General features: G+C 45.8%; 2 protein-coding genes across 5 annotated transcripts in view; both read right to left on the reverse strand.

Annotated features, from left to right (window-relative positions):
- Nucleotides 1-178, reverse strand: part of si:ch211-180f4.1 (uncharacterized protein LOC100144405 homolog) — a 9980-nt gene extending 9802 nt beyond the window's left edge. For 2 of the 4 annotated variants that reach the window (XR_004948226.1, XM_024292586.2), the window contains exon 1: nucleotides 26-178. The gene's annotated coding sequence lies outside the window, so the exon portion shown is untranslated. The remainder of the gene's footprint in view (nucleotides 1-25) is intronic. The other 2 variants (XM_036212909.1, XM_024292585.2) reach the window with 1 other exon arrangement.
- A 3950-nt stretch (nucleotides 179-4128) lies between these two features.
- Nucleotides 4129-14263, reverse strand: part of elk1 (ETS transcription factor ELK1) — a 14037-nt gene continuing 3902 nt past the window's right edge. Inside the window, exons 2-11 of the mRNA XM_024292601.2 lie at nucleotides 10767-10975; nucleotides 10491-10676; nucleotides 10243-10416; nucleotides 8683-8838; nucleotides 8231-8608; nucleotides 7824-7968; nucleotides 7605-7723; nucleotides 7450-7533; nucleotides 7273-7374; nucleotides 4129-5495 (exon numbers count right to left, since the gene is read on the reverse strand). Of these exons, the coding sequence (XP_024148369.1) occupies nucleotides 5397-5495; nucleotides 7273-7374; nucleotides 7450-7533; nucleotides 7605-7723; nucleotides 7824-7968; nucleotides 8231-8608; nucleotides 8683-8838; nucleotides 10243-10416; nucleotides 10491-10676; nucleotides 10767-10975 (1652 nt within the window). The 3' untranslated portion in view covers nucleotides 4129-5396. The remainder of the gene's footprint in view (nucleotides 5496-7272; nucleotides 7375-7449; nucleotides 7534-7604; nucleotides 7724-7823; nucleotides 7969-8230; nucleotides 8609-8682; nucleotides 8839-10242; nucleotides 10417-10490; nucleotides 10677-10766; nucleotides 10976-14263) is intronic.

A 14263-nucleotide genomic window follows, 5' to 3' on the forward strand; every position in this document is an offset into this window, starting at 1 on the left:
CATCATCATCAATGCTGAAACTCACCGCGGCTCCCCCCCCTCCTCTGTCTGCGCAGCCGCGCGGGAGCCTCTGAACCGCTGAAGGATGCTCTGGGTTCTGCGGGTTCTGCGGCTTCTCCGGTTCTGGACGCGCGCGGAGTCCCGCCGCCGCTTCTATTCTTCAGCACCCCTCCCCCTCCTTCGGCAGGTCCGCAGCAGCTGACTCCGGGTTTAGCCAATGAGCTCTCGAGGAGGGGAAGTGACGTCACAGCTGGGAGCCGGGATGCTGAGTGGAGAGAGGGGGGGCTATGACGTAATGCTCCAGATGAACTAACAGTCCGTGTGCGGGTGTTCCGGAGAAGGCGCAGATGACGGCGGGAATCAGGCGTTTCCCCAGAGAGTAATGAGATTACTCGTTACAATCGTTAATCACTTCAGGATCAGAACAGGTGAACAGGCGGAAGTTGGCGGGATCCTTCAATGATCAGATTTCTCCTCCTGTTGTCATGCAGAAAGTTTGTTTTTGTTGTGTAGATTTTTTACAAACAAACTGAGCTGCAGAAGGAAGAGAGAGAGAGTGAAAGATGAGAGGATGATGAGGAAGAGGATGATGATGAAGAGGATGATGATGATGAAGAGGATGAAGAAGATGATCCATGTGTGAGTCAGTTTTTGCAGGAATTCTGCTGGTCACTTTAACGGGAAGATGAGTCGTTGTTTGTCATGTTTTAGTCTTTATCTCATCATTTTTAGACTGAAATGTTACATTTATAATTTAATAATAACAATGAAGTTAAACAGAGTGAAGGATCTTTCAGCATAACTCCAAACACTCTCAGAGAACGTCTTCTCATGGACATCTCTGCTATAGGTTGATGTTTGATCACTCAAACATCTGTTTTCTGTCTCCATCCAGAGTGATCCACCAAGAGAAAAGAAGAATAAATCATTGAAACGTTTGATCTAACAGGTTTGTTGTAGCTGATGGAGCTCTCGGCAGCAGGACTCTCCTTCAATACAAACCGCCGACGTCTTTAATCTGTTTAATGTGAATCAGACGATCCACATTCATGAAAATAGGACACAAACGCGTTTCTGAGCTCCCAGAGTGGAGATCACCTGCTGCTGTTGGTGGGCGGATCCAGAGGACGGAAACGGCAGCGTGAGAAAGGAAGCCTGCTTCGTTTCACTGAAACAATCCTCCCTTTCAATCCGGATACTCAGCAGCGTTTCTGACGTTGAAGATGTTCACCTTCATGTCGGACCTCCACCTTCTGAATCCTGCAGATCCAGTTCAGTTTTATTGTACAGCCCAAAAAGAATCGTCTCATTGGACTTCAAACCAGTTATTTTACAGAATCAGAAAGTCAGTCATAAAACCTAAACAGACGAAATAAACCTGGTTATCCCTGTTCTGAGATCCTCCGTCCCGTAAGGAAAAACTGATTCAAGAAAGAAACATCAGGGATGAAGGAGATCCTCTCCCAGGATGAACTGGAGATTTACCTGAACTATTAAGAAGAGTTAGCTTATCTAAATCTCAGTTTAGAGTTCATCCATGTAGGATGGGGGGACAGGTGGGGGAGGGGTCCACGGCCAAGAACAGGAGCACGGATGATCCACCTGAAATCTCTGGAATCACACTAAAGGTTTCCTGAAGTATCAAAGGTTTGTCCAAGACGATTTCCAGCAGCAGGAACTCTTTTTCTTCAACATGGTTGAAAATGTTGGTCTGCTTAATGTGGAACGTTCTTCTGTAGTAGTTTCTCCTTTAATTGAACTCACCTGGAAAACGATCGATCACAGGAGTCTGAGACTGATTTCAGTGATCCGAAGAGACACGAGATCATCCATGAGTTCCAATAATATAATTCATTTTGAATTGGAACTCTAAATTCAGAACCACGACTGACAAAGGAACTTGACAGAAGAAAATTTATTTTGTATGTTTTTACAGTTTGACATCAAAGAGATTATAAATCAGTTCTACATAAACCTCAAAGAACCAGGAGACGGAGTTAGAGATCAGAGCATATACGTTTTATTCGTCCTCGACACCATAAAAAACATCTGCAGGAGACGCCGAACGTCCACAAAAATAGTTTTTACATTTCCAGTAAACATGTCACTCATGCCGAGCTCCGTCCCAGACAAAAAATAAAAGCATGCCCCGCCCCTTTCAATCAATCAAATCCTCAGCAGAGGAGGGGCGGGGCCATGCAGGCTCCGGGACGGCCGCGTCGGTTCGGCCTTCTGCGTGTACAGACGTGGAGATGAAGCTGCATGAAGAGTTCAGGTACACACAGAAACAAGGTGATGTTGCAAAGCATCATGGGATCTGCTTTCTGCAAAAAGAAGAGCAGCCACCACTGGGGGGGCTTTTAGTTACTGTCCTGTCCTCATCAGTGACTGATGACTTCAGCTACAGAACAGCAGATTTAAGGTTTGAACTCAGTAACCACGGTGACCATCTTAACTTAGGGGCGGAGCCAAGCTTCGTCCCCGCTATAACGTTTTCAGAATTAAAAACTGTCCAAAGTCTGAACGCAAACAGGAGAAAAAAAGATGTTTAAAACTTTGCACCAAGACTGGAACATTTCTGTGTCGGAACAGCACATTTGATTAATTCATCCAACCGACCGGACCGACCGGGCCCAGAACCGCCTTCAGGAGACAGACCTGGCAGAAAGAATCAGATTGTAAACAAGGTCTTCCCCGAGTTCTGATCAGAAACCCTCCAGTCCCGGATCTGGTGTGGACACAGATCCGTGCGCGGTTCCGACCCAAAAGGGTTTACGGTCCGAGTCCGGTCTCCATGAGCTGTGTGAGCGTCCGCCGTGGATCCGCCGGTCTGAAGAGGCACATTCTTCAGGCTGTGCTGGTGAAAGGTGAGGACCTGGCTTTGGTCAGCTCCTCGGTGAAACTGCTCGTCTTTAAGGCTTCTTCAGACATTAGGAGCTGATAGAAAAATAGATCGTCATGCTGCAGAACAGTCACAAGATGGCTTAGCGCTGCGTTCACGGCCGAAGCTGGGGAGTCGTGGCTAAATTCAGAGGATTCGCTTCATCTGGGTCACTAACGAGTCCCGCCTCCTTCAGAAGCGTAGAAAGCACATTTACAGCAGCAGCAGCAGCAACAGTCGGCTCAGGTTACCATGGCAGCGAGACAACAGTCTACAGTCTGAACAAGCTAAGCCTCAAACGGAGCTCAGCTGAACTCTGAATCAAGAAAGGAAAAGATGGATTATGATCCCACTGAAGAACGTAACGTCTGAGGAGGAGACGACGTTCCTCAGAACCGGTCGGAAAACCAAAACAGAGAAGGTCCATCCAGAACCACAACAGTGAACTCTTTCCTCGTCGACGTGGAGAGTTCGGTCTGGACAAACCCCAAGCAGGAGAACTCCATCAGAGGACCCAAAGACACTAGATTACATATGGAGTTCCTCAGGGCTCCGTTCTAGCTCCCCTGCTCTTTAACATCTATGTCAAATCTCAAAGTCAAGGCCCAGGGGCCGGATCCGGCCCTCCAGATCATTCTATTGTTATTAATGACCCGATGTTATCTTGCTCTTAGTTCTAACTTGTATAATTTTGACAAAATATATTTTTATGGAGTGAAATATTGAAATTTATTTAAGTTGATTTATTCTGGAATAATATTCCTGCATGTTTTTATTCATAGGAATGTTTAAAAGTTACAGTTTTTAAAATTGTCATTCTGCAGCTTTTTGGACTATTTGAGCATTTACTAAGAGTTCTTAGGCTATTTTGGCATTTTGCAAATATTTCAGCTTTAGCATTTTCAGCAGCCAAATTCAGCCTACATCATTCTCACTAGCATTATATGTATAATGCTATATATCTAGTTTATAAATATGTTAAAAAGTTACGGTTCTAAAGTTAAAAATATAGTTTTAGAGTGTTGGATAAATGTTTATCCTGTTCGGCCCGTGACCTCAGGTGTGTTTTGGGTTTTGGCCCGTTGTGCGATTGACTGTCCTGATCTACATGCTGCCGACGGCTTATTGAGACGCTCAGGAGCTGCAGGAAAAACACCTGAAGGTCCAAAACAGCCAAACTGATGAAGACTCCGCCCATCTGTGCAATTTAGTTAGACTGAACTTAAGTTTTTCTCTTCACATTTTGCTTCACCAACTATGATTCTTTTGAGGTGGCCTTTATATAAAATATAATCATTCATTTATGAAAAATAATTTGTCATAATTCAATGAATAAAAGAACAAAAGGCATCGAGCTGAGCAGCAGCAAAAGAGGAACAAGGAGGGAACAGTCCAGAACCAGAGAGAGCAGGAAACAGGGGGATGGAACAGGTGGGGGAGGAGTCAGGTGAGATGTGTGACTGACGGGAGCCATCAGGGATGAAAGGTGGATCAGGAATGAATCCAGAGGATCAGATCATGTGAGTGTTCTGGAGATCAAGCAGATGGAGGCGTTGGGACACTAGAGGAGGAAGAGTGATGATGATGATGATGATGGAGAGACCAGGAAAGAAGAGAGGAAATGAGGGGGGGGGGGCAGAGGATCAGATCAGGATCAGATCAGGTGGATCAGATTTGCCTCACTGTGGAGACCCCTAAAGGGAGCAGCTGAGACAAAGAAATATGATTGTTGCTCCAACAGGAAGTCCCGTGTTTAGAGCTTTAAAAGGATCTCTGAGGAATCTTCTTTTTTCTTTTTAAAGACATAAAAAGTTCTTTTGAGAGCTGGTACACAAGAAGCACAAACCACTCCGTTTGTTTCGCAGTTGAAAGCATGAGAAAGTGCAGCAGATCTTTGTTTTCCCTCTCAAATCAAACATGGAGTCATGACTGACTGTCCTGGCTCAGACGGCAGGTGGAACGATGCAGCCGCTCTCCTCTTCCTCGCCGCCGTGTGAAGAGCTTCAGCAGGAAGTCTGCAGCAGAAGCTGAGAGGACGTCTGAAGCTGGCAGCTCTCTGAGAGACCTGAATCACGTGTCCCAACATCCTCGTCTCTCATTGGTCAGCCTCGTCCGATGCTGTAGAGCCCGGTCCAAGAGGAGCAGGTGCACAGGTGGATGGGGGCGTGGCCTCGATTTGTGCAGAAAGAAACAAAGCCAAAAGGCCGTCCCAGCTGACTGAAAGAGGTTTAAAAACAGCCGGGCGGGACACAGATTCACATTAAAACGCCCAGAAGGACCTCGGAGAGCCCGGTGGGCTCAAACCCCTCGCTGTCCGTCTGCAGCCTCTTCACGGGTCGGTCCGAGCGCCACTACAGGAACACGGTCCCCAGATGAAGTCTGAAGGACGCAAGGGCGGAGCTAAAGCTCCTTCATCCTTATTCGGCGTAGAATTGACTTTTTAGATGACATCCTGGAGTCTCCACTCCTGTTAAAAAGGGGCGGGGCTTGCAGTTGGAGCTCTGCAGAGACCAGCTCAGGGCTTCTGGGGGCCCGGGGACAGGACCACTGGGGTGGAGAGGCCGTCCACACTCAGAGCCGGGATATGGATCTGGTTATTGCCGTTAGACGGGAACTAGAGGGGAGAGAAGAGAGAGTTCTCCTGAGAACAGGATTCTGTCATCTCCCTGAAGATGGCGCTCACGTAACTAAAAATACTGATCCTGATAGAACTATTGCAGTTCAGTTCAGGACTGAACATCAATGATGTGAAACTAACTTATGATTAAAAGAAAATGAAAGAAGAATCATTCAGCATCGGTGTGTGTCAGATAAAACTTCCTACAGATTCAAACGTTTAGGTTTACTTTATATTAACGCTGACGTCTGTAAGAAAACTGAGTTTATCTGATCACATTTTTAGTAGTAGCACAATAATGACTTTTTACAAGCGATACTTGATGTTGTTCGATCTCTTGAAGCTGATACAGATAATCAGACAAATTTTTTTTAAATATTTGAGAAAAAATATTTGCAAGTACAAAGTAAGAGGCTCTTATGTATTCTAACAAATTTGCAGAACATGTTTTACCTGCAAATAAATTGAACAGCAGGAAGAACAAACACGATTAGCTTGTTCAGTCTGCTGTACATCTGTGTTCATTTCAATGGTCAGAACAAACTTTAACTTAAATACAAAAGAACATTTTTTTAGACAATAATGCATTCGAGCTTCAAAAACAATATAGTAACGTACAAAAAAACAAAAAAATTATCTCAAACTGATGAGCAGAATAAACAGTTGCTCATAGAAATGAATTTTCCAAACACAGACATATGATTGGATTCTATATGACTGGTGTTCCCGCCTTTTTGTGATTCTTTCGATCCTCTCAATTGAATTACACATTTACAGATTTAGACACATTAGTTTAGAAATACATTAATAATCTACAACATGTTCTGAATATATTTACATTAATCTGATCCACCTACATACTGTAAATGTATCAGTGAAATACTGAGATTGTTAATATCATCAGAGTTACATAGATTCTCTAAAGGAGAAGTTCTAACTAAAATGTTCAGATCATTAACATTGTAAACATTTTTCTGGCCACCAGGTGGAGCTCACACAACAGCAGTACACTTTTTAATGAAGAATGAGTAAACAACGTTGCTTTAGGCCACAAATAGTTACTTTAAAAAATATTTCCTTAAAAGACTTTAGAAAATTCATATAAAGATTTTCATTTAGTCAACAATGTATGTTTAGGTCGACTGAGCATTAGCATTAGCCGTCCTATGGGGAATTCCATTAAACATTAGCATCAAGCTAGCAGGCTTTAGCTTTGTGTTAAATGAATCTCTATTTGTATGGATCATTAATTGATCTATGAAGTTTAAACTGATTCCGATGGATTACTGGACTTCATCAACCCAGTCCTGGTGGTGATGCTGACTCTGGTAAAAGCAGAACAGATGGAGAAGGAACAGAGCCAGAACCTGGGAGAACCGGGCCTTATGTCTGTGGGGGCTTGGAACCGGGCCCAGATCAAACCAGAACGGACCAGTTTCAGGTGCGTGTGTGCTGGTCGTGGAGCTCCGTGGCGCCGCTCTGTGTGGGCGTTCCTGGGCTTCTGCCGCCCCTTAAACCAGCTGTGGTTCATTTCTTTACCCATGATGCTTTGCTCTTTAAACAACCGTTTCTCTGCTGAGGCTAAAGAACGCGGTACCGCCATTAGCAGCAGGAAACTATGCCTCCGTCTCAGGTTTACCCCCACCCCCTGTGTGTGCCACAACCTGAACTCATTATGTCCCAGCAGCCCCCCCCCCTCATGTTCGGACTAGCAGCTCGGCGGGTCCCGCTGACCCGGAGTGAACCCTGCAGACACACAGCTCTCCGTGACTACCTGAAAGGACAGCTTGGCCGGTGAGCGGGGGGCGATGGGACTGAGCGTGCTCCAGAAGTGGATGGTGGAGGGGAGGGCGCTGGGCGTCAGCAGCACGGGGGTCTGCAGACACAAACGGGACAGACTTACGAGACCACCTCCACGTCTGATTGGCTGGAATCGGGGGCGGGTTCTTACCAGGGCGTGGGACGTGATGACTGTCGGGGTCAGGGTGTTGGTGGCTGATCCAGGAGCCAGTAAGCTGTTGACGGCCGCGTTTACCTTCAAACCAAACAGGAAGTGATGTCACAGAGAGGCGGGGTCGGCCAGGCGAAGAGGGCGTCGACACAAACCTTATCCAGGGAGAGGCCAGGTGGCAGGGAGGGGGAGGAGGGGAGCTCCAGGCCCCGCGGTTTCTTCTGCTTGGGGGGGACAGCGTCCAGCACGGAGGCCACAGGGGGGTCGGGGGGGTCTAGCAGACAGAGACCACCAGCATAACTGTGCTGCAGTAAATCTGACCGACAGACCCGTTTGAATCATGTGACCCACAGGAACCAATGAGGGTCCCTTACCCGTCACAGTGCTGGGGGGGTCCTCCTGGGCCTTCCCCGTCTCCGGGTGAACTCTGATGCTGGGCTCCACACAGGGAGGGAGGGGGGTCTCCATGATGGCCGGGGGGGTCTCTGACTCTGCTGAGCTGCAGATCAGCTGAGGGACCTGGAGGGGGGATGGGGGGGGGGTAAAGAACAGATTCACATCATCTACTCATACGATTCACCCCCCCACAGATAACAGAGTTCTGTCACCCAAAGCTGCAGACACACCATAGGGATGTTCTGAATGCAGCTTTACACTAAACTACAGCATCCCTGAGACTGTGGGAGGAGCTACAGCACCTTCTGATGTCACTCAGGCTCTGCTCTGATTGGTCACGGTCTTTCATCTTAAGATTCACACCAGATCCCGTCAGTCGCCTCACCTCCTCCACCTTCCTGTCCAGCGCCACTATCTCCAGGAGCTCCGATGGTAAGTGCTCCTCCTTGATGATGATGGGGGGAGGCGGAGGGCGTGTGGTGGGAGGGGCAGCAGAAGGGGGCGTGGCCACCGCAGCCTGCTGCTGAGGAGGGGGGTTGATGATGAGCAGGACCGGGTGGGCGTGAGCTGGATGGGGAGGCAGTGTGCTGGAGATGGCACTGTGGTCCTCCTGCTGCGGGTCCTGGGGGCCACCGGGGGCATGTGGTGGGGGGGCGGGGCTCACGCTCCCACCAATAGGAAGAAGAGGAGTCAGAGAAGACGGCTCCCCAACGCTGGTGAGATAAATCTGAGGGGGGTCGCTCAAGGACGGCCCTAGAGGGTTCTGGGGGGGACAATGAGGTGTGTTAGATTGTTTGGGTCCAGAACCAACACCTGACCCCCCCCCCCTTCTCTTACCTGGGACTGACTGGGAGAGGAGGCGGGAATCTGTGGGCTGGGGGCCGGAGTCTGACACGGAGAAGCCTGCTTGACCATCACCTGGAGAGCGTCCACAGCCCCTCCCACTGACGGGGGCCGCTTCAGCTCCGACACGCTGCAGATCTGTGGGGGGGTCTGGAGGACACAGTTGTGAGCGTTTACTGGGGGGGTCTTAGAAAACTAACTCTTTCTGCTGCACCTGAATGCAGCTCGTTTCTGACTAACCAATCAAGAAGCAGCTTTTTCTAATCCAGATTAAAGCTGCAGTGAAAAGACAGAAACTGGATCCGGATCAGTACACAATTCTAGAGGGGTTGTAACAAAGAGTGTGACACTTCAGTCACTCCAACACAACTTTGGAAGGTCACTTTTACAGCCCTCTGTCTTTCATAGGGCTGTAAATGATCGCGTTAATCACGATAATCGAATTTTTGCGTCAATGGTTTCTTCCATGTTCTGCAAACCTGGAGGATCATTTTAATCCCGGTCATACCAAGGTAGTCTAAGAAAAAGATAAATATTAAATAAATGATTAGAACTTCAGTCTTTAAGTTTAAATTGTGTGTTTTTTTTTGTTTTTTTTTACAAAAGTGGATAATACACCATGCGCCTGGTTGTCACGGTAACGGCTTCAGCGCGAGGCGGACACGGACAATGCTCTGCTCTATCTCCATCATGAGAAGATTAAAAAAACATAATTCTGGAGGGAAAGTTTAGCTCTTAGCTCTCATGTTCGTCCAGATGATGAAGCAAAAGTTTCCTTCTTAGATTCTTTTCTCTTCTTCTTGTCTGCTTCATCCCAGTTTTTGAAATGATCAAAGTCACAAAGGAAAATCTAAAATCACTCGAGTCTTTTCTACTGTGTTGCTGTTGTGGAATAAGTTATGTCAACATTTGAATTATGGTATTAATATGAAGTCTGAGTTCAATATTTTTATATTTCTCAGAAAATTGTTTTTTGATGAGGTAAATTAGAGATCTCTGGAGCGGATGATGTTTTTATTTTGTTATTTTGTCAAGATTGATAAAGAACAGTGGTGTGTGGTGTAAAAGAAAACATTAGAAGTTGTTCATAATAAAAAAACATTGTAATAAAGCCAACTTTTTAGTTTTATTTTGATCTTTTGCTGCACCACAATATTAGAAATTTAAATAAAATTCCTCAAAATTGCGATTAAATCGATTAATTAATTACATACAGATCAGGATTAATTAATCGCACAGAAACATTGACTGCATGACTGCAGTACTCTTTCATAACTTTATTTCTCACTCATCAATACTCTGGTTTTCATCTGTGTTTACTTTCTGATGTTTTGAGCCCAAAGTTAATCTGAATTATTGGAACAAACCCAGCGACCCCATTTGACCTTCACCTGTCAATCAAAAGGTCACGCCACCATTTGATGCAGTTTGGGAAGACGGCTAAACCAACACAGTAGAAAGGCTGTTTGTTCATGGCGTGAAAACGGTTGTTCCCGTTCGTGCCTCCCCGTCCGCTGACCCCTGACCCCAGAAAGATACCATGATGTCACTCACCTCCCTGGAGGGGCAGTCAGCCTTGGGGGCGGGGTCTTGCTGGATCAGGAGCTCTGGTTTGACAGGTCGGGGTGGGGGCGGGGCTTGCAGCGACTGGATGGTGAAGGTGGAGTAGAGGCCGGACTTCATGTAGTCGTTTCTGGAGCTCTTCTGGGAGCTGCAGGGGGATGAGCGCTGCACAAGCCAACAGTCGAGCCGCGTTAGGCTTATTTTGACCGGGGTCAGAGGGGGCTCAACATCACAGGTACCTGAGGAAGGCCCTTTGACGGGCAGGGCGGAGCTCCACCTCCCGGGCCTTTCAGCTGACTGCCGGGGTCCACGGCGTCTCTCCCCTGGTTGATGTCGGAGCATCGAAGACCGTCTGGCTGTGATGGATCGGGCTGACTCACGAACTTGTAGACAAACTTCTGTCCGCTTACCTTCTTGATGATGTTCTGGAAGAAGACGAGCTGCTGTCAGTCTCCACAAAGCAGAGTAGTTAACCTGAGAGCTCTGGGTGGGCGGAGCTATGTGGTGGCCTGTACCTTGTCATAGTAGTATCTGAGGGCACGACTCAGTTTGTCGTAATTCATGTTGTGTTTGTTCTTGCAGAGGCCCCACAAGCGGGCCACCTCCTCAGCGTCCAGCAGCTTGAACTCGCCGTCTTCACCGGTCCAGCAGATCAGGTGGTGCTGCCGCTGGTCCTCCAGCAGGTGGAGCAGGAACTGCCACAAGGTGATGGACGGGTCCATGGCTGAGGAGACACACAGATCCGATGGGCTCAACAGATCTGATCCAAGCGCTCAGCACGGTTCCCACTGACCTGATGATGCCAGATACATTCAACCCTGAGGACTGCAGTGAGCCCCATTGATATTACTGCCCTCATGGTCAAATACAGCAGTTTGATCTTAGAGATTTTCACTGTCAGATCACATCCAGGCTTGTTTCAGGAATGTGTTGTAAACCAGAGAAAGCTGCTTCGCTGTGGCGTCAGCTGAAAGGTGAACGACCTCACCCCGAATGATGTGATCACTACGGAGCTCGGTGTTTATGTTCAGAACACAGAGAAAAATCTGAGAAGTCTTCAGCAGTTTAATGAAGGGAATTAAAGAGTTACAGACTATATTTATTCCTCAGAGACTGAACCCCATGTTCCTCCTGATGGTTTAGGAGAATCAGTGAAGGGACTGCAGTGCTTTGGGCCTTAAAGCCAGACTTCAACTACAAATGTAAAATAGTTCCTTGTGGTCTTTTAATTAAGATTATGCAAGTGTTATCCAAAATCAAAAGAAATTTTATAGGACAATTTTCTGCAGAGCAGCAGGAGTTTATCAGAGATTCACCTCTGGGTTGTGGACGGGAGAGTCGGCGCAGAAGCTACCCTACTCTTTTGTTTACGCTCTCCCAGGAGCGTACAGACCATCACGACCCCAAGATGACATTAAAATCACAAATGATCAGAACTATCCAGTCGTCCAGTTCTGATCCAGATTCCAGCTCAGACCAGGAAAACAAAGACGTTCATGGATCGATTTGTCTGCATCAGAATGGGGCGGAGCAGGGAGAGTTTGGCCCCGCCCATGACGGTCGCTGCGTCACAAACCTGAACTTTTTCAACCCACAGGGTTTTATCTGATCCTGATCCATCAGGATTTGAATAAAGAGATACTCATAAACTCTGTTTTAACCTTAAATTCTTTAACACATGTCCTCCATCAGGAGAAAGAATCTGGTAGAAACACCCGTTTTACTGGAGTGGATCTTTAAAGAGAATGAAAAAAAGTATTTTAACTGTAAAAACTGAGAATCAACTCTTGAAAATAAACAGGATTCGGTTTCTCCTCCTCGACTCCTCAAACGACTGATCCATCTTCACCAAAACGAACAGAAGAAATGTTGATAATTCTGAAAAACCCCAGCAGTCCTGGATGAGATTGACGTCTTCTTTCTAAATCTGTGGATTTGACAGCAGAACGCAGATGTTTGGTGTGTGTGACGCATACGTCTCTGAGCAGCAGCTGAGTGTAAATGCTCCACAGAACTGATTATGATAATGACCAATGACAACACTCATAAGCCAATCAGATTCAGGAAACAGACGGAGACATTAGCCAAGAAAACTGCAGGTTTGAGTGAAGCTCTGCTGGAAAAGGAGGAAGAGTTTCAGCTAGAGACGATTCTGGGTGAAACTAACGAGCAGCAGCAGCAGAGAACAACCTCAGGTGTACCGCTGGATCATCTGCAGGAGGCAGAGACACTGGAGTCAAAGACGGAGGAGCTCAACAGATGAATGATCATGTCTGGATTCCAGAGTTCAGGTCAGAGAGGCTGACAGCAAACAGACATGGAGCTCATTAGCATCAGCTGACCTGTTACACAACCGACCTATCCGAGAGCATGGAAACCATCGCCATGGTGAGACCTTTCTGTAGGGGGGGGAGGAGCTTAAGAGGCTGCAGCTGCTCAGACTGAAGCTGATCACGGCTCATTAGTGGGCCGGCTGGCGCTGAAGGACCCGCCATCAATACGGCGATTCGCTTCTTTCAGGTGAACAAAACTGGAACCATGAGTGACATCATGTTCCTGTTCTGTAATCATTCTTGTTTACGACAGATGACAAATCAGATTTTGAATATAGACCAGGAGTCTGAAACCTGCAGCTCCAGATCCACATGTGGCTCCTTGGACAAACATAAAATCAGTCATGGAGATGCTGACCCAAACATGTCGACCGTCAAAGTCAGCAGCTCCCCCGAACCAAAACGAACTAAAGAAAACAAATAAACAAAGAGCACAAACTAAGACTACCAAACCCCAAAACTAAAACAACCAAACCCAGCAGAGTAAGACTGCCGAGGACAAAGCGGGAAAAAGAACAAAAGAAATGAATAAAAGAAAAATAAAATAGCATTTTTTTAAAGTAAGGATTACTTAAGCCTTTATTAAATTTAAATTAGTCACATTTATAAACTGATGTCTGAGATTCACATAGATGATAAACTATGTAGGTTTTTACATCCTGTTGACCTGAAGACGTCTCAACACTACCTCCAGAATGAACAGATTTACTTTTGCTTGTGCCAAGAAATAGGCACAATTTATATTTATTATTAAATAAAAAGGTAATGAATGCAAATCCAAATTTCTTAAAGGCTAAAGTAAGACTAAACGGCTCCTTCTAGGTTTGGATCAGGAGAATTCGAGCTCTTTTACTGTTAAAGCTTGCAGAACCATGATCTAGTACATGGTAGTACTGAGCGATACTGAAAAACCCGAGTACTCAAAGAACGTAAAGCAGCTTCACGTTGCAAAACCACAAGACAGAATTTATTTGCAAAGAATCTTTTAATTTGTCGTTATTTTCACTTATAGATTTTTTATGTACACGCTGACGAGGTTCTGACTATTTAACGATATATTTGGGAAAGTAATTGATCAAATTAGGTTATAAACGATAGAAGAGAAACGGCAGGATTGACACGTTTCCATCACCCACATGACATGTATCGTCATGTCGCCCAGCATTAGTACAGGTGCATAAAATGACATCTTTTTACTATTTGTCCAAACTTCTGAGTGAACAGCTACTACATGCAGAAACGTACTTATGCCAACAATACTCAAAGCTGATTTCTTTAACGACATTTCCAGTCTTTTAGCAAATGAAACATTTTGCAAATAGTTTTTTGCATTTCAGTAAATCCCTGCACCAATTAAAGAAAATTGAGTCACCATTATGAGCAAAAAAAGCTTCAGCATCTTCAGCGACTACTTTCAGTAAAAAGCATTCACACTAACATCATCACAGGTAATAAAACCGTTCTAGTTTAATCTCGTTTTAATCCCAGAAACTAATGAAGGACAGAAGCTGCACGTTTCATAAAGGTTTAATTAACTATCATCTTTACTGTCTTTATTTTTAGTTAGTTTTAAGCTAATGATGGTTAAGATGTGTTCTTTACATCCACTTTGCATTAACCTGATTAGTTGACTATTCGGAAAAATTAATCTGTGATTAGTCGTCTATTAAAATAATCGT

The sequence above is a fragment of the Oryzias melastigma genome, linkage group LG7 (assembly GCF_002922805.2).
Source record: "Oryzias melastigma strain HK-1 linkage group LG7, ASM292280v2, whole genome shotgun sequence".
Taxonomy (NCBI): Eukaryota; Metazoa; Chordata; class Actinopteri; order Beloniformes; family Adrianichthyidae; genus Oryzias; species Oryzias melastigma.